Here is a 27,462-nt window from a genome sequence, read left to right on the forward strand (position 1 = left end):
GCTTTGTCAAGCCAGTTTAGAAAAAGAAAGCTTCATACTAGTACACCCCTCCGGGTGAAGAATAACCACCAGGTATATAATGACTGTGGTAACTGGCAACCCCTTAGAGGTCCACAGACTTCTCTGAATCTAAAGGTTATTGGTCCAGCAACAGAATACCCTGTACTGGCAGAGATGTGTCTCGACAGAGTTCCTACTGGCAAACATTCTACATTCTACATTCCTGTATTAGCTAGCTAGTAGTGTGTGTGACATTAAGTTGTTCTTGTGGTGGGGTGGTCATTCCTGTATTAGTGTGTGACATTGAGTTGTTCTTGTGGCAGGGTGGTCATTCCTGTATTAGCTAGCTAGTAGTGTGTGACATTGAGTTGTTCTTGTGGCAGGGTGGTCATTCCTGTCCCTTTGCACCTTCTCATCAGGCCCTTTCAACACATTTTCATAAATATCAGATCTTTCTACTTAACATAGACTATCCTGCCACACAGAACTTGTTTCACAGTCAAGACCAAATAATCAGATATCTAGAAGGTTGTCTGGAACACTGAGACATCCCCAAGATAAATACATCAAGAGGATTAGAGGATAAAAACATAATGAAAACAGTTTGCTGGCACGCTCTTTCTCAATTGATTTGGATCACTCATTGCTTTTTGTCTCTGTTGTGCTTCCTGTGTTGCAGATATTGACGAATGCCATTCTCCTGGAGTTTGTCCCCTGGGTTTGTGCACAAACACTCCAGGCTCTTTCTCCTGCATGGCTTGTGACACTGGCTATAAACTGTCCTCTGATAAAATCACATGTAAAGGTACAAAGAATGAAATAGTGGAGGAAGACATTTTGTTCTTCATGTGTCTGCCCCTTTGCGTTCTCTAACCTGGGGCTGCCTCTGTGTGGCTGTCCTGTCTGCGTCTCTAGATGTAGATGAGTGTGAAGAGGACATCTGCGCGGGTGGAGAGTGCACCAATACTCCTGGATCCTTCAGCTGCTCCTGCCCTGAAGGGTTTGAGCACCATGAGACAGGCTGTACAGGTACAGTGAGTGTGTGTGTTTGGGGGGGGGGGGGGGGCAATATAAGAAGACTACAATAGGTATTATGCTGCTTATCATCAGTTAGACGTGTACATTGTCTCTCTCTTTCTCTCTCATTCCCTCTCTCTCTCTGTGTCTGTGTGTGTGCTTCTGTGTGTGTGTGTGTGTGTGTGTGTGTGTGTGTGTGTGTCTGTGTCTGTGTGTCTGTGTATGTGTGTGTCTGTGCATCTGTGTGTGTGTGTGTGTGTGTGTGTGTGTGTCTGTGCGTCTGTGTGTGTGTCTGTGCGTCTGTGTGTGTGTGTGTCTGTGCGTCTGTGTGTGTGTGTGTGTGTGTGTGTGTGTGTATGTGTGTGTGTATATGCTGCTCTAACCCACAGATGTGAATGAGTGTTTGGCAGTCGGGGTGTGTGGTGATGGAGACTGTCTGAACACTGAAGGCTCCTTCCTCTGCATTTGTCCCGTGGGATATGCCCAGGCCAAAGATGGACTTGGATGTCATGGTGAGGAATTCTCATGAAATGTGCAGCCATCCATCTTGTCTATCAGTCTGCTTGCTTATATCCGTCTGATCACTAAAAAAGGAAAGAGAAAATAGTTGATAAGATATCTCATCATTATATTTATTTATTTGATTCTGACGCCATTAACCAAAGCGACACTCAGATAGAAGTGCCTATTAGCCTGAGAACACTACGGCTCACTTCTGTGGAACTTGCCTTGTTGTGGGTAGGCCTGAGTGCTCCGCTTTCTGCCAGTGTAATGTTGAACAGCTTGGCTGGGACCTCACAGCACTTGAGACCTCTTCAAAGATCCAGACCCAATAAGATTGCTCTTTGCTCTCCAACTGCCAAAGTAAAGATCTCTGTCCATGCAGAAATACTGGGGTGAAAAAAATCTGGCTAGTTATCTCATCCAGGCCTGTGGAGTCAAGATCCCCTCATACTCCACCCAGCTGAACATGGTGACCTTGACCATGGATGCCGTCCAAGATATTTCTCCTCTCCTCTCCTCTTCTCTCCTCTCAGCATGGGCAAACTGAGGCCTGAAGACAAACATCTCTTTCTCTTTTGCTCTGCTTTTCTTCTGCTTCCCTTCATGGACTCTGTCATGTGTCCCTCTCCTCTCCTCTTCCCTTCATGGACTCTGTCATGTGCCTCCTCTCCTCTCCTTTTCCCTTCATGGACTCTGTCATGTGCCTCCTCTCCTCTCCTCTTCCCTTCATGTGCCTCTTCTCCTCTCCTTTTCCACATCCCCCCACCCCTCACTCGACAACCACACAGAGATTCTGTAATGTGCGTGTACATGTATGTCGTTCACACATAGGTCCGTATTAAGTCAGTATAAGGTCCGCAGGTTAGCATCATATCTGAATCACCCGAAGGGTAGGACCTCCATTTGATAAACCTCCGCATATACTCCGGAGGTTATATCTGAAAGCCCTTTCTGATACAGGAGAAGGGAAGATGAAGAGAGGGAAGAAAAGAGACAGAGGGGAATCATTAGAGAAGAAAGAGGAATGCAGACACAATCACGGAGAGAGAATGAGTTAGACTCAATGCTAGTTTTGCATTTAACCTTTTGAGCTTCAATATTAAATTAATTACATTTTAAGGTTTTTTTTTTTTTTTTTTTTTTTACATTTTAAGGTTAAAATAATCTAGAATATTTTAAAATAATCTAGAATCATCTAGAATGCAAAAAATTGCATTTCGTCAGTTGACATACCCACAGATTTAGTTGTCTTAATCCTGACATGAAGCATTAAAATGGTTTGCAGCTGTATACAGCGATACTAAAAAACAACTATTAGGAAGGTGATGTAAAGCTAACACTTTTAGTCAGTGAAACTGGCCTTAGGTGTGACGTGGCACTGAGCTGGGTCCAGATATCAAGAGTGCAATCATTTGCAGAAATGCCTGGCGTTGTGTTTGCCATCGGACTCGGCTCTCAAACTCACTTACTCTTTACACCAGGACTCGGAAAATGTGTTTGGCCTCAATCCAAGTTTTGTTTTTATAAGCCATTCAACTACAGGCCAGAACCTAATCAAAGGCTATTTAATAAATTGATGAAAAATGCAAGTGGAATTTGCAACTGACCATTACAGTGGGCCAAATATATCAATCTTTGGGCCGCTATGTGTATGCAAGCCCACGGTTTGTATGTGGAGGCTTTTCATCAGTTATCAAACAGAATGTTTGAATGTTTGAAATTTGAAATAAATCTATCCGACACGCACACTCAACTTTGTCGGATTAGCGTGAGCCTCTTCCAGGGAAACCTCCCCAAAAATGGCGTGTCTGTTTCAACTTGAAATTCTCTTGCTGGGCAGGTGTATTATAGACTGATGCCATGTAAGTCCTGTTTGTGTTTAAAGTTAAGCCATTTTATGGTTGCTGTTGAAAGTTTTCTATCAATACTGGACAGATTTTAGTAAAAAAAATAGAGCCCATGACGGCTCTATGACGGCGATTTATGGCAGGCGACAGGCAAAATGGAATAGAATCTATTGAAGTGAACGGTGCAACGCACACAGCAAGTGGAACGACAGGGCGACCATCGCCGTCGCTCCACCCTTTTCTATTTTTCAGGGCGATTTTGATACGTCATAATAGAAAACAGCTGTCTGGCCACTGAATCGATGGATGATCGCGTCGCCAGCACTGTGTGTAGTAAAGTGATTACAGAATTCCACCTTCGAGTTTGATTGTCGTATCACCCGCCGTTTGCGGTGGGCTTAATCCCAATTGTTTTCCCTCATGTATAAAAATAGAGCCCAGGTTTGAATAATCCCAATTGTTTTCCCTCATGTATAAAAATAGAGCCCAGGTTTGAATAATCCCATTGTTTTCCCTCATGTATAAAAGTAATTGTTGTATTTCAGTAATGTCTACCATGATCCTGTCCTCTTCCCTCCTTATTTCCTCCTTGTTTCGCTCTACCAGATGTGGATGAGTGCGAGAAGGGCAATGTGTGCTTCCAGGGCCAGTGTCTCAATACAGAGGGCTCATTCCAGTGTGTATGTGAGGCTGGCTACAAGTTCTCCACACAGACAGGGGATTGTGAAGGTACTGTAAAGGGGTATGTGTATGCGTTTCCTCACACGCATGATGTGAAGGGTACTGTAGAGAAAAATCAAAAGAAAGATCTGCATTGCCTGACGAAGATCTCAAATCGAACAGTGTGCAGATCTTTCTTTTGATTTTTATCTTCAAGTTTAGATCGAGCACCTGAAAAAATCTTTGGATGTGCGTACCCTGCACTTTGCTTTTGTTCTCAAGTTTACTTTAGAAGTCATAATATTATAGAAAGACAGAACTGTTGTCAATTCTGTTGTTAAGCTTATATTTCAGAACAAAATGACATAACAATTTCCCAATATTGCGATCACTTGGCCAATTGGTAGTATGTCACCAGTTGGGGGCCAAGCAAGGTGTGACATATGGGCTTACAATAATACAATAACACAATAATAATGTAAATGTTTAAGTGTGTTTGTGTGTGTGTGTGTGTGTGTTTTATCTCCAGATCTGGATGAGTGTAAAGAATATGGTAGTAATGTGTGCGGAACATGGCATTGTGAGAACACCTTGGGTTCCTACCGCTGCTTTATGGGTTGCCAGCCTGGTTTCCATGGTGACGAGAATGGAGACTGTGGTGAGTGTCTATCTGTTTCATAACATTATAAAATGACATTATATTCTAGTTGGGGGGGTGGCATTTAAATTGTATGGTCAATGCAAGCACTCCAGACATCAACAGAAAATAGCTATGAATGCACATTCCATTTTACTCAGTCAAAGTCAAGTATTACAGCACAAGAAGTCTGTCCAGGAAAATTGAGTTCTGGCTACACAGCTCTCAGCAGGAAGCATCTTAAACACCTGCCTCTCCCCTCTCCCTTGGCTTCATCAAGCTCCTCATCAGAAAACAGTGCCCACTTTGTTCCTCCAGGGCTGTACAAACTCACATGTATATGTGTGTGTCGTAGACTAGCACAGACATTTCAACTGTTTGAGCTGTTGAATGAAGAGCTGTGAAACAAAAAGTGACTGAGACATTAGTGTTTTTACTAGTTCTTACTCACCACCAGGTACTGTCCACCCCCTTCTGTCCGCATGCTGTGTGAAATATAACATTTGTGGCAGGCATAGGTGCCAGTCTTTTTAGAACTACCAAATCTATGACATGAAAGAGAAGAGGGATGCCAAAGAACAGATAATCGTTTTCGTTTTATATTTGGTGACGGTGGCTTCTATGTAACAGCAACTAACATGTTTCTAATGAAAGCTGGGAGAAAGCAGTAGTTCACTATGCAATGTTAACAGATCTGGACAGGGTCTTTTAGGTTAAGCAATCAATATGGATGTCAGCATGAAGTATTTCAGCAGTTTATGGTTCAATATCTGGATCAAAAATAGCAGACTTGTGAAATAACGATTTCATAGCGCTGCTATCCTCACAATTATGGTTTTCATCTGACATTCTACAAAAGGTATCTGCACAGCGTCTTCATAATGACTTTCAACAGTATTTTTTTCTTTATTTACGTTAATTGGTACTGTTGAAGTTGTGTAGTCTCCACCCAAACTGACTGTCAGTCTGAGTGAGTGGGTGACTTGCGCATACTTTGCTGATGAAAAACTATTTAGATGTCTTTCCAAGCACAGCTTTTATGAGCCTCCAGGGAGAAGGCACAGAACATGTTTGGGATGGGGGTGGGGAGCTCCACACATCCAATGCAAAGCTACTTACCTTAACACTACACATCTTAACTGAACTCCCTTTACTGTAGGATGGACACTTGCTCAAATGCACGTTTTTAAGACAGAATAACCATATTAACAGAAAACCCTTGTGTGTATGTAGGATCAGGGGAGGACAAGGAGGTACTTTAACCAAATCTTGGCAAGGAAGGAACTCCCCAATTCCAACCTTTATTTAGTTAAATTTCCAAACGAAAGGCTTCCAACAATCATTGGCTATTTAGGCCATGGGCGAATCCAGACATTGTAATTACTCTGCTGCGAGGGGTGTTACTTTTTATGAGCATGACAGGAGCTCTGTCAGAGACTGAGGCTGTCTTTGGCTGTTCCAAAGCAGTCAGACAATAGTTACGTCACAAAGAATAAAATGGCTGCAGCCACCATAAAACAAATGTTTCAGTGTTTACGTGTCTCTATATGTGGGTGTGTGTCAGGGTTCCACTGCACTTAAAGGGGAACTCCCGTGTATTTCTGTCTGGGCCCCTGTTTTTAGATTGTTTTGGGGTTTTCACTAGACATAAACAAACAGAATGGGTCCAGAATTGGTTACAGAGCTAAATCTGTCAACCTTGAAATGGCAATACATTGGAGGCATATGCAAGACTCATTTTCACCACCGCCAAGGCACAAAATGTTATTAAAGGTTCAGACAGCACGGAGCAGATCCTTACCGAGATACACATGTGCCTATGTACCTCTATAAATGTGAAGAAACTTTCTCAAATGAAGTCAGTTCCTCTTCTTCCGATCTATTTCCACATAAAAACAAAATGACTTAACACCTACTGTATTATTCTAACAAAACGTGTCATGTCATTGAATTGTTGTGGTGAGCCTCCCACCTCTCACACCCACTCACTACTGTTTAATATAATTCCCACACGGCACATGAAACCAGCCCTTGTGTCAGATCACCTCCTGATTTGAGGCTCAGCTTTATTACAAAGCAGTAGAGAGTTGGCTGAGGGCCACTGAGAGTCACGGGCCCTTGTCCTCTGCGTTCAGAAAGCCGACCTCTGACTGATGTCTGTGTTACAATTATCGACGTGCATCGAGACAAGACATGCTGAGTAATGGTACTGTATTGCTTTCATGTCTACAAAGCTCACACTGCTAGTGTCAGCTGACCAACATCTATTTTGTTTTTACACATTCTTAACATTGCTTAGATAGACTCATTCTTCAGTTTACAGCAGCAGTTACACAGTGGCAAACACATATGCTTATTAAAACACCTTATACCTAAAAGAGAGTTTTACATAAACTCTCTTGCCAAAATTCCTGGGAATTTTCTGGCATTTGATAAAGGGTAATGTATGGCAGATCCATTATGCTGAAACCTCAGGCAGGTCAGACAAGTGCTCTCCTGATGTTTTTGTTAGTTATGGTACCTATACCCCTGTGTCCTGGTACTAGTATGATCTTAGTGTTAGCCACAGATGGCCCACCCACATAGTGTGCCATGCTGATGGGTTACTTTTCTGGAGATCTCTGTGATGAGATATGATGCCCTCATATATGCCCAGGCATATTTAGCGTATTAGCCTGGGTTCACCAGGCTCACTCACTCTGTGGAGAGAGTCTGGGTACTCATTGGGAAATGTTTCCAACCCTAGCATTGTAATGGGTGTAGACTTTATGATAACTTTTAAATCTTTGGTCAAGCCAACCAATCACATTTATCAGTTACTTCCTACTTCGCCTAACCTTTACAAACTGATCGACAGTCAGGAAACTATAATTATATAAATTTACACATTCTTCCGACTGCAATTTTGAAATGTTTGCAAGTGTTGCCGTTGCTACGACTGTTTACCACAGTCACTTTCTATTTCGGAAGCAGCGTCATCCGCTCTCGTCACTGATTGGCCCACCATCCTGGTGGCTAGGGGAGACATAAACACATTGAGAGGAGCCAGACTAGTATATCAGTGAGATGAAAAAGAACATACTAGGTGGGCGGGGCTAGACTAATAACGTATAAGACAAGCATAGTGGGCGGGGATGGGCTAATGACGCATAAGACCAGCATAGCAATATAGGAATCACACCCCTGGGTCTAACTGGGAACAAAATTCAGCCCTGGATTTTTATCTGGACTGGCTACATTTTTGCCCACACATACATACAATATCAAGTTGTTTATAATATGTAGATAAGAGTGGACAATTGGTCCACCCAATGCAATTAGGCTTAAAGGGTAAACTACGATGAAACATACTATTATGTAATTGTAAATCACCAATTTATATGTAACGCCATCATAGTCTACCTGTTTTTATGTTGATTTAGTTGTATAACACAGGGTGCAAAAGAATAATTTGCTAATATTAATACTAGGATCTTGTTAGGAGAGAAATATTCCGATAAGGCTTTTGAATATTATGTCAATGTTTTCACTTCTTTTTGCAGTTAAATGTCAGAGGCCTGAATTTGGCATCTTAAAAGACACGAGAAGGCTTAAGCCTGACACAGTGTCAAAACATTTTTTTTTATTTCAACTTGGCTTGGCTTAACTTGACTATGTCTGAATTTCCATGGTACGTCTTTCTCTTTGTTCTCTGCTGCAAGTCTGTGTTACTGTTATGTCAGAAAAAAGCCATATTGCAAAAAAAAGGCATTCAACAAAGATATCAATTCTGTTGAATGCCGATCACTGGATTGGTTTTATGCTTAGGAGAGTTTAGTGTTTAATGGTCTCCCTTTCCGCTATAGCTTTCCAACATCAGGCAATGACCTCTCCTGTTGTCCATCATGGATTGAGAGCCAGTCATTGCTGTTATGTAATCAGACCTAGCTGATGTGCTGAGGGACCCCAAGTCTCTTTTCGTTTTGTGGAGGCTGGGCCTGCTGCACAGAAGTTTTCCAGATGTGCACGCTGTACTTGACAGAGTCGAATTTGGAGCCAGCCGAGTCTTCCCCTGGCCGGATACAAAATGCTAGTAAAAATACACAGTGATAAAAATGTGTTCAATCAAACCATTCTGTAACCTCACTTGGATCCCATTTGACCCTTAAAACCCTTTGTTTTTCTGAGTGACTATATTTGACAGAACAGTGTGTCACAGATGTTGTTAAAACAGTAAAGGGGCTTCAGGTCTGGGAACAAGTGTGCCCCTGAGCCAGGATTGTGTTGCTTTGCGTCAGTGTACTGCCCCCCTCTGGTCAAAAGCTGGAACTGACTATAACTGGCATAAATGAACAGTCCCATTATATAATCTATGTCCGTTCAAAAAAGGGAATTTATACTGAAGACGTACATTTTATATTGGACCAGTAATAGTTAACATTATTCCAGTTTTCAGGCATGTGGTATGTTTGGATGATATGTGTTCCCAAAGATTTTGTGAGGCAAAGATGTTGGCGCCCAACTGGAAGCACATGCTAGTAATTGCTAGAAACAACTGTCAATAAGTAGAGTAAACTAATAACTGTCAATGATAATGCATGTGTTACCCTCATGGCGTATTGGCTGCATTTAAGGTCATTGATCATCTAATTCATTTTATATTAGCCTCAAATGTTTGATAAACTTCCCAAGCTGTGTGTGGTTATAATTGTAGTGTGTACTCACAGTATGAATTGGAAATTATTGTAAATAGTTCAGTTCAGTTCAGTTTATTGTTGTCCTTGTTACAGAATAACAACAAAATGTTGTTAGAGCAAACACAGACTTGACATATACTGGGTTCCTAGTTTACACATTAAGCCCAGAATAAAAATGCCCAATAAGTCCATAACAAAGTGCTATACACAATACAATTTCAATTATTAGTAGGTTAGTGTTAGCCTGGATACCAGTACTGTAGGGAAATGTAATTGAGCGGAAGTACATAGACAGGCGGAGCCAGGCTAGGTTAGTGTTAACATTTTCCCTTCTTTCCTCTCCAGATATTGATGAGTGTGTGAACGAGACAATATGTGGAGAGCATGGATTCTGTGAGAACACAGATGGCTCCTATCGCTGTCAATGTTACCGTGGATACGCTAATGCGCCGGATGCCCAAGGGTGTGTGGGTATGTCTCACGATGTGCAAAAACAAATGATAAAATGGTGGTGTGTGTGTGTGTGTGTGTGTGAGATTCTGTACAGGTGTATGTGGCTGATGCTCTGTGTCCTCCTTGCAGACATAAATGAGTGTGAAACAAGCACCGATTACTGTGGGGAGGCCTGGTGTGAGAATGTGGAGGGGAGTTTCCTGTGTATCTGCACCAATGAGGAAGAGGAATTCGACCCCATCAGCAACCAATGCCACAGTACTCGGGGGGCCTTAGTGGGTAAGATGCAGACACACACATATAAAACGTTGTCTTCTCTAGTTCTGTAGACCCACTCCCACATATCAATGTTTCCGCTAGAATTAGTTCTTACCAGCCAAATGCAAATGTCCCCTAATCTACAGTACACTAAGTTGAGAAAAAAATCAGTTTCACTATTATGTTACCAGGACGTCACACCTGGGTGGGCTTTTGGATAGGGTGGGCAGCTAAATTCATCATTCAACAGCTTATGTCAAAATCCTATCCCTACATCTGCCAATGTAGGCTACAACTGCAATTTTGTCACGTGATTGACCTTGACACTTCTAATTTGATGCTATCAAAAACTGTTAAATTGTCCCGTATAGTGTGCAGTGTGCTTATCGGTTGATATAAGCCAATTACGGATCTACTGGTGTAAGCATTTATATTGAATTTAATTAAATTCATATTTATATATTATTTAATGAAAAAGATATAAACCAAGCCATAGATGGGCTTTTACTGTATTCTATTACTAGTGATGTGTTTGCATAGTTTGTCCAGCAGAGGGTGCCCTGTATCAAATTCAACCAGAGCTTATACGGCTCTGAATTCAACTGCACAGAACAAGAGTCTAAGCTACTTTTACATAGTAGGATGTTGATATTTACATGAAATGTATTAGTTATACTTAACCAGTTTAAGATGATTAATCTGGTGACCCGCCAGTTTTGATCATCTTAAAGAAACACAATGTAGTTCTCTTACCTTACAATAAGAATAAGGTTATTAGAACACACTTCAGGAAAGAAAACCCATTGGGGGATGAGGCCCAATGTTAGTCTTTCACAGACACAGTGGTGGCGTTACAGTCATGCTACCCAGCTTGCCTGAGTCTGTTACTTGCATTAGTTTTGTCAACACCTTGAATTTGACTTAATCACAGTTGAAATGGGGGGCGGAGCTGTGGTGCAAGCTGTCCCGACCACATTCGGGTCTAAGGGTCATTCGGGTCCACGGGTCATTCGGGTCTAAGGGTCATTCGGGTCTAAGGGTCATTCGGGTCATTCTGACCCAAGGCATTCCCGATCCCACCCTTATCTCTCCGTCCAACTCCATTCCTGTCAATCTCTCCACTGTCCTGTCAAATAAAGGCAGAAGCCCAAAAAGGAATGAAATGTGCAAGTGTTCTTTCTTTCCGCTCCTTCTCTCTTTTTCCCCCAAACTAATCCGGTTCTCCGTCTCAATCTGTCAGAACATGCGGGAGTTCCGTTGCCCCCGGTGACGCTCTCACATGGCGAGGAGAGGAAGGAGTGCTACTACAACCTCAACGACGCCAACTTCTGCCTTAATGTGCTCTCACACAACACCACCATCGAGGAGTGCTGCTGCACAGTCGGGGCTGGCTGGGGGGACAACTGTGAGATCCACCCCTGCCCTCCGACTGGGAGAGGTAAAGCACCTCAACCACACACACAACCTCTGCCTGTTAAAATAGCATCTAGAGTGAACTTGTTCAGTATTAATACATTATTATTATTATTAAACTGACATCTGTTTTCCCCTGTTGCTCAAGCTGAGTATGACCAATTATGTCCGAAGGGCAATGGTGTTCTGCCTGTGACCACAGACTTTGGACAGCAGCTTTTCAAAGGTAAAGTAAAGTAAAGTAAAAGTAATTGACTGGTATTTTATCCAAAGTGACACAGACTTGCAACAGCAGGTAGAAAAGTGCCTTCAGCTGTTTGACTATGCCATTCTTATGAGTCATACAGTATGTTTGCCTTTAAATGTGGATAAATTTATTAATGAATTACACATTGTATTAGCCCTCCAAACTGTGCTAGAGTGCTACACTCTGGGGGCATGACCATGACCCCATGTTCATGTAGCACTGTAGCTCCTTGGCAGCTCTAGCTGTTGGCTGCAGCAACTTGAGGCGAGCTAGGTAGAACTGATTGTTTTCGTGGGGTTTTTCGTACCCACAGTACTCTGTGACCTCGAGAAACAGAGACTTGAAAAATCGCCGGAATTCTCTTTTACAGATGATATAGATATAGTTTGTATACACGTTTTATTTTCTCTCTTTAGATGCGGATGAATGTTCAATGTTTGGACCTGAGATTTGTAAGAATGGTATCTGCACCAACCTTTTCTCCTCATACTCCTGCTATTGTCAAAATGGCTACTACTATGATAATATCCGCCTTGAATGTGTGGGTGAGTATTTCATTCTTTAGTTTTCCATGAATTAAGAAAAATGAGTTTATCTCTTAAATAGCCTATGCATTACCAGTGGAAACCCTAAGTTTGTATGTGCTCCTGTGTCTGCTGTAGATCATGATGAATGTCTGGATGAGGGAACGTGTGAGGGAGGGGCTTGTGTGAACATCGCAGGGTCCTTCAACTGCTTCTGCAGCCCTCCTCTCATCCTGGACAGCACACGCCGCCGCTGCGTCTCTGTGAACGGCACAGACGGTGAGTTACATGTCGGCTCCACAGACCTTAGTAATGGCTGACATTTGGCACGTATATAAGTTGTATTAGTATCTCACATATAGACCCTTTCAATCTGTCCCTAGAGGCTTTCCGGTTTAAAAGTTCAAAACAAATGCAGATACTATGTAATGAAAATATTTCCGACTATAGCGTAGAGCTCTATGGAATGTCAAAAGTGAAACTTGTTTTTCCCCCTGAGTTTGGGTTAGCTCAGTGTTGTTTTCTGTGCCACATGAAATGCCATGGGCATGGACATGATTGTTTACGTAGTTGAAATGGTTTATATAGTTGATCCTTTAGTCTAACAAGATGAGGTGATATGATGTCCATAAACTCTGTTTCCCACATGACTCAACCGCCATCCCGCTTTCTCACAGATGGCCAGAGTCTGGAGGATGACATCCACATGGACATCTGCTGGCAGCAGCTCACTGATGATGACATGTGTTCTAGTCCTTTGATTGGCATCAGGACTACCTACACGGAATGCTGCTGTCTCTATGGCATTGCCTGGGGCAAACTATGTGCCTTCTGCCCCACACGGTCATCTGGTGAGCATCTTTTCTGTTCTCTCTTTTGGGATGAGTTGAATTGGGCTTCTTTTAGGTAGATATTGAAAGTGCAGGTATGGGTCAAAGGTCAGACATCATTTGTGTGAGCCCTCTGAGGATAAAAGTATCTGCCCAATGATCACATGCCAATGTGTGTGTGTTTGTGTGTGTGTCTGTGTGTGTGTGTGTGTGTGTGTCTGTGTGCACGCAGAGGACTTTGCGACGTTGTGCAACGTGCCGAACAGAGGTTCCGACAGCCTGCGCGAGAGACCCGGTTATGAGTACGGCCCCGATCTCCCGCCGCCACAAGGCCCGTTTGACCCCTACTGGAATAACTACGGGCCCCTGGAAGGTGGAGGGACATACTTTGACCCTGAGGAACCCCAGTCCGTCCCCCTGTTCACAGATCCCTCCAGTGATTACAGCTCAAGGGAGACAATCAGTGGACCTGTTCACCGGCCCAGAGAAAACCCACCCCCTGTTCATGTGGATGACTTTAGAGGTCAGTCACAAGTCCACCGAACATGGAAGGTGCTCACAGATTGTTGTTATTATACATATTGGGCAAGAATGCACCAATATAAACACTCAAGCACATACTGTAAATGAGCCTTAAAGGAATACGCCACCCAATGTCAGTAGTAATATATGTTCTTACCTTAACTTTCACGAGTTGAGTCATACCTCTCCCATGTCGGTACGTGCACTCAAACGCTCTGACTCTGGTGGCGCGAATGTGTTAGCATGTTGCTTTGCTAGCGGGCTCAGACGTAGCCATAGAGGGAGGAAGATAGCAGTAATCAAACACACGGGAGAGGTATGACTCAACTGGTGAAAGTTAAGGTAAGAACATATATTACTACTGACATTGGGTGGCGTGTTCCTTTAAGATAACTAATAGCTAATTCATTTCACTGTTTAGAAGCGATCAAGATCCATTTCCTTCTCCTTTAAGTTTTGAAAAGCTATTTGTGTGCTCCGGTCCTTCTATGTGTCCTATTTGTTCAGTCATTTAAAGTGGAAAGTAGAAATCAAATATTATGTCATTATTATTTAATTTCATTATAATTACGTCATGATAGATTGTATAAAATAGGTCATGAGACTGCTGGAGGCATTAGTGGAAGAAATGAGCTCTCTATAAGGCCTCTGGAAAATTCTCATTGTGCTTATTTACTTACAGACCGCTATGACAGCTTTGAGGGTCTACGGGCAGAGGAGTGTGGCGTGTTGAATGGTTGTGAAAATGGCCGTTGTGTACGTGTACGGGAGGGCTACACATGTGATTGCTTTGACGGCTACGTGCTTGACCTCACCAAGATGGCCTGTATGGGTAAGAAGCTTGAGTTGTTGTTTTTTTAAGCTTGTCTTAATGTGATGGGTAGAAACAGGGGCCAAGAGTTGAAAACACTCAACGCTTAGATCAGACCATGAATGTACAGTATTACACAGACCTGGAGAAATGGACCCCATTCATTTCAATGGCCAATGCTAGGCTAGCTTAATTCAGCCAACAATGGTGTCCCATGTGTGTTCACTTCTGCACACATTCTCACAAACAAGCTAATTAGTTGCCATGCTACAGATGGCCACAGATGATATCATTTATGTGGATTTCGGTTCACACTTGAGCCCATGGTGTTCAATGGGCTCACAGCATGGGGATGGGATTCATATCCTATATGAACAGTCGTGTTACAATCTACGTGGTACACTGTCATGTGCTAATGAACTACTGTGCTTGCCTTCTTTGAAACCGTAGACATAAACGAGTGTGAAGATATCAATGACAAGGTGGCACTGTGTAAGAATGGAGAATGCGCCAACAGTGAGGGCTCCTACAAGTGCAACTGCCTGCCAGGGTTCGTCATGTCCACCAACCCTCACGAGTGCATTCCAGAGACCCAGAAGTCACCTCCTGGTGGGGAGGAGAAGTAACGACTCTCCTGAACTCCTTCCTTTCACCCCTCTGTCTTTAAATACTCATGTCTGTTTTTCCAAGGGGCCTGCAATAAGGTCCTACCCATAAAGCCATGACCCATTCCATATACACACATGCTCACTCAGATGTCCTTGGGTAGCCTACCTTGGTTGTATCAGGTAGATGAAGTACGCTCTAAGATTGCTCCGGCCTCCAGGCTAAGTTTGGGAATGGGAATGGATCTGTCCTCACTCATGTGAATGACATCACACAGGAAGGATTAAGCATTAGAACGACTGGCTCAGCTAGTTTATGTCCATGGTTCAACATAATAAGTGTAGTGCCAGGGACACATGTTACCCAAGGAAACTAGAGTGACTGTGCACATATATACACACACATGCAACCCTCCACCCTCAGAAATGTGCACATTCATTGGATCTGCGACTATAATGCTCGATAGATAACATATTAGATAAGACACAGGGGCTGTTTAAGGGTTATTCTGTCTCAGTTAATGAATATAATAAAATGTTAACGCATTACCATTTCAGATTTGTTACAATCAAGATCTGCTGGAGGATCATATTCCATGTGTTATATCGGATCGGTTCCAATTTTAGTGCTTTTAAATTGGATTTACTTAACAACCCATTAAGTGCACTTTTACATATACCGTATGCAAAGTGCACTGTTCTTGAAGACAAATTCTAAGTTGCTTCAAACAGGAAATGCATATGTTAAATCTTGAATCCCTAAGTTACAGTCCACGATTGTAATCCAGTTCTCTATTTGTCAAATTCAGCAAATTGCTCCTTATGGTCCTCTTGCGATGTGTGCACTTACAGTAAAAGAGTCCATACAGTCATGGCCCTGAAAATGGACAAAGTGGCAGAATATTGGCCTTTTCCGAAACAATTTCAGCTTCAGCATTTCTGGAGCACAGGAGAGGTGTCATTTGATTGGCTGTTGTGTCAATGACTATTTTCATTGAGAGATTCAAATTGGGCTGATATTTCGCACATGGGTTATGTTTGAAAGTAATGAAACGGGCAAATCTTAGATGGTCAAGCAGAAAGTGTGCAGATGAAACTGAGCTGGAATGACCCTAAAAGGTAAACGGTCCTATGACAAGTTATAAACCATACTCACCAAGCAGTGAAGCAATCCTTTTGTATTTGGTGTTTTGTGTTATGTGTATTCTATTTATCTTCAGGAGGCTTCAGAGAATGCTGTCCCCCCCGAGAGTGTGTTATGTATTAAACGGCACTCACCTTCAGGCACAAATAAATTAAATTGGACTTTTGAATAGCCTAGGTTTTATGGTTTTTGGTTTCCACCTTTGGTTTGTTAGTTAGTTTGTTTGTTTGTTTTTCAAAATCACCCATAACACATTCCTTACCATGCAACTCTGAACCTTGGTTGAGGCTTTTTTGTTAACTTGTACAGATAAAGGTCAGTGTATTAATTGTTTATTATTATTATTATTATTATTATTTTATTATTATTATTATCCAATTATAACTATAGAAAATGTTTTTTACATAAAATAAGGAAAGACAACAGAACAAAACCCATTGCCTCTGATCTTTGTAGATTTATTATATGTACAAATGATTTTTTTATATCTTTTATACCTGAGAAAAGTGGTTTACACTGTACAAGAGAAATTGTTTGTAACCTGCCCTGTGGAGCAGAAATATAATTTTAACCAATGGCAGCACCTTCGTGATGCCCTCAAATTACCTACACAAAAAGTGCCCAAAGTGCCCATCGGTAATTTCACAACTACGGTAAGCGCTTGAGAATACTCATATACAGTGTATCTGTACCTCGAAATATGTGATTATTTTGGATAATTGTAGGCCTATGTCTATTATTAGTGACTAGAATCTAGAATTATATGTCTGTTATCGACTTTGGCCCATTTCTAGCCCACAAGATGTCGCTACTGTGTAAACCAACTTCCACCGAAATTTCAATGCTATTGCCACTTGCTGGCTATCTGCTGTCAACAGACAGACGCAAATGCAGCGCTTTAGGTCATATTGCCTAAGTTTAGGTCAGTTTGCCGAAGTTTAGGTCAGCTACGGTTAATCCTTTAACAGATTTATCCTCGAAAACATCAATGGGTTTCAAGGTTTCATTTGGAGCCTTTTGAAACAAATTGCTTACCCTGATTGTGAAAATACCCCTAATTTAAAGTGATGTAAACACTCTAGTATTTATGTCATGTTTGCAAACAATTCTATTTGGTATATTTACCCTGTTCACAGAAAATCTGATGAAAATTGAGTATTCATTTTAGAATTATGTGTATTCAGTTTTAACCTTCCTAACCATTTCTCAATTGATGAGGGCTGAGCTGAATTTACATCCTCACAAAAACCTGAATATCAATAATATAATTGATATTGGGAACATTTCATATGGTCATGGAAAATATGATGATGACTACACTCCAAAGTATCAAGATGAAGTGATATTATTGGATACCTTGTATTTACTGAAGCATGTAAGCTACCTGGGCAGTATCAGGCAGTCACCGTTGTCTCTACACCCTATGTTCAGGATACAAATGATTTTATCTACACATTTCAATGTTTATTGTAATGGTTAAACAGAATATAAACTGGTCTTCATTTGTCATGTTTATTTCATTCATTTCTGACTGTAGGCAACTCTGGTCAAAAAAATAAAGTCTGAAAATACTCCACCCACGTACAGTCTCTGGATTCAAATCTGTTCAAACATGTTACCTTTTTGAATGATTGAAGCTAAGCAGGTGTGGGTTTGGTTAGTGCTTGGATTGGAGACCTGAAAACTAAGTTGACATTAAATCAATGTCATCCTAACATCCTAACTCAAGGTTGATCACCACACCTGGAAAAATGCCTTTGTGGGTCAATTGGAAGTTTATTTAAATTTGGTTAAGTTAATTGGACAAACACACAGAAATCTGAAAATGCTCCAATGCAAGTTACCCTACGCTGGACCAATCTGAAGGTCATGAGCCAGTGTGAATTGAGTCTATGCTGTAGTCCCACAGTTACACTAACGAACCAGTATAGCATCAGTGTATATTAAGTTAATGTTGATGCTCATAGCGAAGCAGTGGTAGTTCATTGTGGCTGTGCAACAACTAAGTTGAATAATCCCCATGATTGGTGAATGCCTTAATCGAACCATCTGTAATGTAATGCATCTGTTTTTTTTGTTTTTTTTTTAAATTTTTGGGGATCCATGCCAAGGACAGTGGTGCATCAATACATTCGCCCCTCATCATTTATCTGGCAAACCTGCATATTTGACTAAGACATGCAATATTTTCCACAAGCATGCAGTTGTTTTATTTCCCAAAAAAATATTGCTTCATCTTAAAATTTCTGACCCTTTATAATGTAAAAAAATCCATAGATATCTGACACATGACATATAACATGGTATGTCTTAACAAATAAAAATAAAAAAACACTTCTGTCTTTAAGGGCTTTGTTTCTGCCAGGATGATGTAATATTCTAGAACTCAGAACTGTAATGCTCCTTTTCAGCTTGGCCCCCGGGATTAGATAATTTACAGTATTTCACCATGACACAGGGACTAAACTTCATGAGCAGCACATTTTATTAAACATATAATGCATTCATACATGAAACATTGATGGTAATGTGACATTTGATGTCAAATATAATTTTTTAAAAGCTCAATAAGGCAGTAAGGCATAATTTCTACAGGTGCAATATCCTGCACACACAAAAAAACAATAAAGTTTTGCCTTCCTTTGTGTATTTTGTACATTTAAATATATGGCAATTATCAATGTATTCAAGACTATCAGGATTATTTCAAAGCATATCCATGACCGAAAAAGGGGGGGGGGGGGACAATCCTACAATAAGGACCACCTACTCGCCATTCAAATCATCAAATCCAATTTTAGGCAACAATTTATTTAAACCAGTATCAGTAGAGCACTATACACACATGAATGTCAATAACATATTGATAATGCATCATATAATCTGACAAGTCTTTAACTGCTCATGAATGGACAAGATGGCACCCTATATTAAACTATGTGATGTAGTGGAAGCCCTACCTAAGTCACATATGGCATTATAGAAAGTATTCAGCGATTTAACAGCATCTCACATTAAGGCAAAGGTGAAAGTGAAAGATTTATTATGCATTCTGATATATGAAACTGAAAGGCCATACGCTAAAACCCTGTAAAAGCAGTCATTACTGTTGATGCTAAATATACATGCATATTGCATAACCATAAATAGTTATACAGACTTGTCAATCCTTATGCAGCATTATGAAAACTATAATATTATGAATGAATTCAAAATGGATACTGGATTTAAGTAGTGTAACCACATTGTTTCTGCATGAATGACATGTAAACCCTCAAAAACTGAACGTTTAATGTATCCACAATACCCAAGCAGAATTTAGTCTTGACCAACAACTCTTTATTGCGTGATACAAAATACAAGTGATACAACATACAAGATGCGCAAACAGCTAATGGAGGGACAGGAATGGAAAATTCATTTCTTTTGGAAAAATCCCATGATGGAGGCTTGTTTTGACGATTTATTTGAAGCTGCGGCTGTTTTCTTGGCATTTTTCCTTCCTTCCTCTTTCTTCCCAGGGAATGATGGGAAGACAGCAGCCTTCGGTTTGCTGGTTTCCACCTCTTCATCCTCAGAGTAGGATTCACTTTCTAACACTTTCTCAGTCACTGAAATGTGAGATGTGAGGCCATACATTTATTTAATTAAAAAAATATTTCACATACACACATATTGAAATGATAATAAACACTAATCAACATTATGAAATTATAAAAATACAGTATCGTATATTATATGAATATGAATAGTATATGAATACTTTTCACCAAGTCAGCCAAGGAAAATGAAATGGAAAACATCGTACCGATGCAGCCTTCTTCATCAACAAACGTTTTTGGCTTTAAAACTCGTCTCCTCTTCCTTATCTTTCCTCCGGTAGAGACCTGTATAAAATATTAGATATATGGATATATAAATCATTTACACACACACTCACACACACAGACTACCGGTCAAAGGTTTGGGGTCTCTTAGAAATTCCCATTCCACCATTCCACTCCACTATAGACAGAATACCAGCTGAGATCAGTTGCATTGATTTTTTTAAACAGGGTAACAGTTTTCAGATTACATTATGTGCTTACTTAATTGCAAAAGGGTTCTCAAATGTTGTAGAAAGAAATGGCTCAATATATATATTGAAAATGACCATACGTTTGTAAAAAGGCAAACAAAAAAAATGACATTACATTACAAACAATGTTTAAATTCTTACTTCTGGAGTTGCCATGGGTTGTTTTTCCGTTGTCTTTTCTGGGCTTTCTGCTGTTACCACGGCAGGTTTAGCCGGTAAATCTGTCACGGTTGACAAATTATCAGTTTTAATTAACAACAAATTTTGCCCCATATTAGAAGCCCTTTCATGTATAGGCTTGATTTTTCATACCTTCGTCATCACTGCTATCGAGCTGCGGTTTCTTTATCCTTCGCCTCTTCTTCTTCTGGCTGCCAGTCTCTATCTTCTCATCCTCGCTATCCGTGAGGTCAGGCCTCTTGGTCTTACTGATAACATAGAAAGGGGATTAGGTAAGACGATGGCTGCCAAATATATATGTATGTATGTGTATATATATATATATATATATATATATATATGTACATTGGGCTTTTTTGCCTTTCTTTTGACAGGACAGTGGAGAGTGACAGGAAGTGAGTGGGAGAGAGATGGGGTGGAATCAGGAAATGACCCGGGTCAGACTCTAACCCAGGTCCCCACGGGTATGTGAACCCAAATATAGTACAGGCACTTGAGAACAGCTGATTGAGAACAAAGAACACTTGATAACGAGCATGATGTATTTCATACACAATTTATCAGGTCTCTCCTGTGCTAGAATCAGCTCATTGGTCTTATTGTGATAGCCTACTTGTTGCAGATACAGACATAAAACATATCCTCTCATTCTACCTTAAATGTACACTTTTAAAAATGTAGACATTCACTCATAACAAATAAAGACATTTATAAAGTCTATGGTAATGGATAATTCTGCCCAGAACCGAAGTGTTTTTCAGTCGTCCGTCTGACTTCCAGTTAATGGTAGGGATAGAATTCCAATAAACATATAGCAATGTAGACCAGCAGTGATGTGTATGTGGGTATTACGGCTGTTCAAAGCATATTTTCACATTTCGGTTCCAATTTAAAGGTTTAAGTGTACAGATACAAAAATCCATTGTTAAACACACCATTTACTTCATTTAGATTTCCTTCACGCTTGCAGTGTAAATTGCTACTGTAGTAGTTCAGTAAGCACACTGGGGTAATTACTTCTGTAAGAAGACCAGACTCACCTCCTAGCATCCTTGTTTTCCCTCTTAGCTTTAAAATCTCCAAGTCCCTTCTCTTTCTCATCATCCAATTTGGATGGCAACTCTGGATCTTTTTTCTCCACTGGAGATGACTGCTCAGCTTCTGTCTTGATGCATTTGTCCTGTTTTTCTATTCAACAAAAAATGTCATAGAAAAACTTAAATAAGCAGATCATTTTAGTGAAATCAGCATTATACCAGGGTCTGTGGAATGGCTTAGGCCCACATCATCACATCTAGTGTGCAGAGACTACATGCTTTACTTATTTTGTCTCACGTATAATTCTGTCCTACACTTTTTGACTTTTACACATACACACACAAACAGGCTCACACACATATACACACACAGGCAGCACATGAATGTGCACACACACACACACACACACACACACACACACACACACACACACACACACACACACACACACACACACATATGTAGAGAATTTATTTACTTGTTGATTTCGTAAAAAACTTCGCCATGCCTGCAGGCTTAACTTCCATGGCCTCAACCTGTATCAGTAAACAAATGTGATTGCTACATACAGTAAATTCCCATTACATACAAAAATAATACATGCCCATTACAAACACTACAGTTCAAAAGTTTGAGGTCACTAAGAAACTTTTACATTTTTTTAATGATTCTTCGAAGAAAGCAAAGTTTTAAGGGCACAATTATTATTTCCATTCTAAATCATTATTTCAAACCTTGCCATTCTCTCTAAACTTGTCATTATATTGTCATTATTTCTAACCATGTCTAGCCTTCCTATTCATTTTTCTATTCAGAAAAAGGGAAGGAACCAAAGTGACCCAAAGCTTTTGAATGCTAATATACAAAAACAATATATTCAAATATTCAGTATAAACAACTACCGAAGGTGTGTCTTCTTTCTTTTCCACTTTCACTTCTATGTTGGACCCCTGACTCTTCACAGTACTTTTGTTTGCAAACATCCCCATAATGCCTTTACTCGTTTTAACATTAGTTTTGGCAACTGGAGCTTGAGCAGTTAATCCAGCTTTTGTGACTTTTTCTGGGGATGAGGTTCGTTGTATTTCTTGAATTAACTCCAATTCTGCAGTGGTCATGGGAACGGCAGCGGCACAATGGATTGCACTGTACCTACAAAATAAAATAGAAATAAAAATAAGTGACGTCAGTGCTTTCATATCACTGGATAACAAAGGTTTCTCAGAGCCAATTCATATTCTAACTTTAAAAAGGGAAATCCAGTGTTAAATGGGTTTTAGATATGTTAAGTATGACCATAAGCTAGAGTCATGGACGAGGGGTGACCCTTTAAGTGTCTTGACTGTGCTTTATGACGATTCTCATTTGCAAGATATGCCACAGGCATTGTGGATGACACTGGATGGTGGATGACACTGCTTTCAAGCAGCAGCAGTAATACAAAGAAAAGGGAAACATATTAAGTGTTTCTTCTCTCATTGCACGCTATTAAAGGTGCTATACGTACGACATACATTGTGTTGCTATGATGCTATCAGAGATTGAAGAAACATGTTATTTTCAAATACCGGCTTCACTGACAACAATGGTGCAGACAGGATATTCACAATTCAAACCTCTATTTTCGCCTGCAAATGCTGTTTATGTTTTGAGTTTGTGTTATGGCCTGCTGCGCCACCCTCCATCAATTTACCAATCACACCACTAGTAGCATTTTGACCTTTGGATTGCCCGATTAGCCTACTTAACACTTTCAAATGTTTTCATATTGGACTGCAATGCCCGTTTTAAACGCTAGTGGTCTTTCTTACACCTTTAACTATAAGAAAATCTCATGGCACACCACCATCCATGATATGAAACAGTTTGGGATACACTGTATTAACCAGAATAAATGTAATTGGCAATAAAATCATTCCATGTCAACTACGGCTGCAGCTACCACTTATTTTCACAGTCAATTAGGGCCTGTGTCCACCAATTGCTTTTTTTGCGCCGGCGGCAGAGTTCAACGTTCACAGTGCTCAGCGCCCACGGCGGAAAAAAGCCCTCAGCCCTGACTGTTTTTTCCTCAGCGCTCAGAGTGCTGAAAGATGAAACCTGTTCAACTTTTAGAACAGCGCTGGGCTCGTCAAAGTCACTTCTTTCTTGACGACCAATCACAACTTCATAACATATCAACAATTAACACTTGACTGAAGCAAAAAGAAACGTATTTCATGCAAAACCTTACATACAAAATACTTATTACGCTTGTGGAAACAGCCAACAAGTGCTCAACATGTATGGGACCTCCTTTAGGACTGTTAACCAACCAAAGAAGAATCCGTCAGAAAAAGAAGGTGTTTCAAACCTGGCTCGTTGTTGTCTTGTTCTTTAGCTAAACTTCAGTTTGACTACAGGTAAAATATTTTTAAGAATTTATAATCACAATCCCTTATCTTCTCAATTTAAAACATGACCAAGGCGACATGAAATGAGCATTACTGTACAACAATTTACAAAAAGCCAAAGGACAAATGCTTGAATAAAAAGGTACTACTGAAAAATCAACCTTGTTTTAGAATTACAGATGGCACATACTTGTTGCAGTTTTTCAGATTATCTCTCACGGCATCATAGTCTGTACTGTAAAGAGTACTGCTGTCTTTTATCTCAGCTTTCTGGATGCTGTACACATGTATGCTGATTGCTGGCTCCATCCTGGACTTCATATCTGTAGTTGTAGAAACACTGAATTAATTCACACCAAGTTTAACAAGTTTATATGTCATCTTTTCTTGCATGCAATGCGTGTGACATACTTATGGTATCTCACTGCAAACAGCAGCAACACGGCAAACATCTTATTTGTAAGGGAATGTTTATTAAGAGACTTCTGTGACTGAAAAGGAAATGTTAAGACATTTTAAAACAATGCTCTTACCTTCAAGTTTGTCTTCACGCACCACAGACACCTTGTGGCACTAGAACAAGACCAAAACACAATGTCAACTATTACAAAACGAGTCTAACACTTCCGTTTTCACAATGGGGAATCGAATCAGAGGGCTGCCAAAGCAAGGCAAGGTAACTTCAAGAGTGATGTGTATCTGTGTGTGTGCAGTGGGGGCTAGTAAACACATTCAAATTACAGTAGGTTCCCAAGAATATTTTTTTTACTGATCAGAGATCATCTGGCAATGCGTACTGAAACAAGGAGTGCATATGTGAGTTCAGGAGCCACACATTTCCCCTGAGGAAGAGAAGCTGACCAAAGCAGTGCAGTACTCAGGCTATATTGTTAGAAATCATGTCATGTTTTGCCGTTCTGTCTTCTGATAAGGGCTCTTTGCAGTTGTCAGATAGATTGATTGACAGTTGTCTTGTAAATTAAGAGTTGTTAAAGGCCCCTAAAGAGTTTTTTTTTTTTACCTTAAAATAATGTTTGCAAAATCATGTCGATGGCACATAAACTCTTAATAGGGCGAACGGCACTTCTGCCACACTCTAAGCAAGTCTTATTGCTTATAAAACAGCCATAGGAAGTTTGGTGTTTGGTAGGAACAGACACACACATGCAGGCAAGCAGACACAGATCCCAGAGATCTCTTTCTACAGACCGCTGTCGGTGCATTCCCTCTATATTGTATCAGAGTTATGTTCATACTTTGTTGCAAAAGACGCATATAATTTGTTTATTATTGTGCTTCTCAACTGAGGAGGCCCCTGAAAGCAAATCTTAGTGCTGTTTTAAAGGGACACCAGGCAAGCCTGATGCTTTTTCTCTACAAAGCTCCCCCTAGCGTCTGTACGTGTCGATACATGTGCGAGCCCTCACTCAGTCTGAAGCTCTTTTCCTTTACTTTGCATCTTCCGTCTGGGGTTTTCGCTGCTTCTTTGACGGCTCTGCCATTATACACACGTTTGCAACAATTGCTAGCGTTTTGTTAGCCTGCAGGATGTAAACTGAAGGTCGGCGGGTCGGGTACACCGAACTTGCAAGCGGGATATTCTTCCTACAGGCAGTAGGGGCGGGCGAGAGTCTTCATTCGCCCTTTAATGAGTCATTTAACCATATACCGACTTACGGAGATGATTAATTAACACAAAAACGTTGCCTGGTGTCCCTTTAAAGCATGTTGTTGACTGGCAGTCCATCAAAAAACCAAGTGTATTCACTTCCTAAAGTGATTTTATTATTTTAGAAATGAATGTGTCAAGGAATGTTCAATGTGTCAAGTCAGTCTTGAATCCCTTTGTCTCAGGAGTGAGGACCATGTTAATATTGTGTCGGTTGTGTAGGTAAGTAAGAAATGCAGACTCACCAAGCTACCGTTCTTAACACACTTTCCAGAGACAAGGTAGGTGGCATGAAGCTGAGTGTTTGACCCATCCTTTCGACACCGGTCCAAGTAATGGTAAAGCATCCTGTCACATAACACATTGACATTGATGACCAACTGTATCTTTCTGTATTTCTTTGAAATCCACTAAACGCAGTAAGTAACCTTACTTACTGTTTGGCAATGTTGACATGGACACCCAGGGCAAGACTTAGCCATTTATACGTCACCTGTTCAAAAGCCGATGCACAGGTTAGTATAAAAACTCATAAGAGCTAACAATAAGACCAAGTCACATGTCTCTCCTACACCCCTACTATCAAAGACTCTGCAGCATATGTTTTAAAACGTTGCCGGCAGTGTATGTAGACAATTGTGTACGTTTCAGTTGTGACAGACCATTTTACATCTTTATTCTCTAGAAGGATGTAGTTAGGTTAGTTGCACATCACAGAACAGTTATTTTGGTTACTTTTTTTGATGTGACGATTTTGTCAAAACTAGTTATGGCTATCTAACGCTACAGAAGATCCTTGTTGGGCCACTTGCTCAATAATAGTTTGGCTAACAACAACAGCAAACAAAACAGCAAGGATAACCAACTGCCAACCTAGTAAGTTATGTCATCGCTGCCTAGAGATTGACAGATAGCCTACCTAGGTAAATATAGTTCATCACGCTTTCCTTTAAAAGCTCAACAATGATTGAAAATGCATGAACTTACTATTTTATTATGATCATTTATGTATTCATCAATGTTGTCTAAATATAGTTCATCCATTATTCCTGGTGTGGTTGGCTGAAAATTGACTGGGGGATCTTTAAGCGCGCGGGAAAATCATCGCGGAAAAGTACATTTGTAAACTTCCTGTCAGGTGTTCTCCTTCTTCGCTGGTTAGTTACAATGCACTACAGTAAATAGACCCATACTGCCACCTACCGCGTTGTTCACGTAGCTCACGAGGACTTCTGCCACGCTTGATTAGAGAAAGACATTGGGGTCCAAAAGTCTGATACCACTGTTGTTGTTGCCTCTCATTCGCTTTATGATAAGTGGCGGTTTTTGAAAACACTTCTAAGTTTCTGTAGCACACCCCCCCCCCCCCCCATCTTGCAGCATGATTTGACAAAGCTCTTGTCAGTTAAAAGTTGAGGTACATAGCCTGTAGCCTACAATATGTGAGTTCATTTATTGGACAAACCTCAGAGAAGATGAAGTCCAGATAATAGTATCTGTGCTGAAGTGAAAGGAGTAAGAGGACATCTGACCTTTTGTACAAAGGAGTTAACTTGGTCAGTGCCATAATGTCCCTTAGGCCTACATGACTGCAGACCCAAACGTGCTGAATCCTCAAATCAGATTATTTGATTTATTTACATGAAAATATCACAGATTTTTGAGGTGACCCAAGTGTATATTAGTCATAAACACAGAAAGCCATATTGAATTACTTGAATTTATTTATTTATTTTTTAAATGTGATGCTTGAATGCATTGAGGCACATAATGAACATTGAAGCACAGAATGTTTCCACTTTGCAATTCATTACGGTTGCATATATCCAGAGCCGGACAGTAACGGAGTACATTTACTTGAGTACAGTACTTGAGTACAATTTTGAAGGATCTGTACTTTACTCGAGTATCATTTTTGGGGAGTACTCATGACTTTACTCAAGTACATTTGAGAGG

At 40.6% G+C, this 27,462-nt stretch overlaps 2 protein-coding genes across 3 annotated transcripts in view; one reads left to right on the forward strand and one right to left on the reverse strand.

Moving 5' to 3' along the window:
• LOC143138930 (latent-transforming growth factor beta-binding protein 2-like) overlaps nucleotides 1-17,719 on the forward strand; it is a 95,137-nt gene extending 77,418 nt beyond the window's left edge. Inside the window, exons 24-38 of the mRNA XM_076299411.1 lie at nucleotides 680-805; nucleotides 916-1,029; nucleotides 1,407-1,529; nucleotides 3,975-4,097; nucleotides 4,558-4,686; nucleotides 9,687-9,812; nucleotides 9,924-10,073; nucleotides 11,293-11,490; nucleotides 11,614-11,691; nucleotides 12,129-12,257; nucleotides 12,375-12,515; nucleotides 12,914-13,087; nucleotides 13,299-13,589; nucleotides 14,271-14,420; nucleotides 14,850-17,719. Coding sequence (XP_076155526.1) covers nucleotides 680-805; nucleotides 916-1,029; nucleotides 1,407-1,529; nucleotides 3,975-4,097; nucleotides 4,558-4,686; nucleotides 9,687-9,812; nucleotides 9,924-10,073; nucleotides 11,293-11,490; nucleotides 11,614-11,691; nucleotides 12,129-12,257; nucleotides 12,375-12,515; nucleotides 12,914-13,087; nucleotides 13,299-13,589; nucleotides 14,271-14,420; nucleotides 14,850-15,025 — 2,228 coding nt within the window. The 3' untranslated portion in view covers nucleotides 15,026-17,719. The remainder of the gene's footprint in view (nucleotides 1-679; nucleotides 806-915; nucleotides 1,030-1,406; nucleotides 1,530-3,974; nucleotides 4,098-4,557; nucleotides 4,687-9,686; nucleotides 9,813-9,923; nucleotides 10,074-11,292; nucleotides 11,491-11,613; nucleotides 11,692-12,128; nucleotides 12,258-12,374; nucleotides 12,516-12,913; nucleotides 13,088-13,298; nucleotides 13,590-14,270; nucleotides 14,421-14,849) is intronic.
• A 1,746-nt stretch (nucleotides 17,720-19,465) lies between these two features.
• Nucleotides 19,466-26,624, reverse strand: pold3 (polymerase (DNA-directed), delta 3, accessory subunit). 2 transcript variants are annotated; one of them, XM_076299413.1, is made up of 12 exons: nucleotides 26,494-26,624; nucleotides 25,944-25,999; nucleotides 25,752-25,854; nucleotides 24,371-24,410; nucleotides 24,028-24,160; nucleotides 22,347-22,596; nucleotides 21,923-21,980; nucleotides 21,447-21,594; nucleotides 20,539-20,654; nucleotides 20,368-20,447; nucleotides 19,957-20,035; nucleotides 19,466-19,759 (listed from the first exon to the last, which is right to left on the reverse strand). In XM_076299413.1, exons 1-12 carry the CDS (start codon nucleotides 26,548-26,550, stop codon nucleotides 19,566-19,568), a joined length of 1,314 nt encoding a protein of 437 aa, XP_076155528.1. In that variant the 5' UTR covers nucleotides 26,551-26,624; the 3' UTR covers nucleotides 19,466-19,565. The 2 variants fall into 2 exon arrangements, with proteins under 2 accessions (XP_076155528.1, XP_076155527.1); XM_076299412.1 differs by having other exon boundaries at nucleotides 22,344-22,596.
• Between the last annotated feature and the right edge of the window lie 838 nt (nucleotides 26,625-27,462).

This window comes from Alosa pseudoharengus, unplaced genomic scaffold, assembly GCF_046254945.1.
Source record: "Alosa pseudoharengus isolate Yale_2024_CS ecotype anadromous, Long Island Sound unplaced genomic scaffold, YU_APseudo_1.1 YU_APseudo_1.1_scf_22, whole genome shotgun sequence".
NCBI lineage: Eukaryota > Metazoa > Chordata > Actinopteri > Clupeiformes > Clupeidae > Alosa > Alosa pseudoharengus.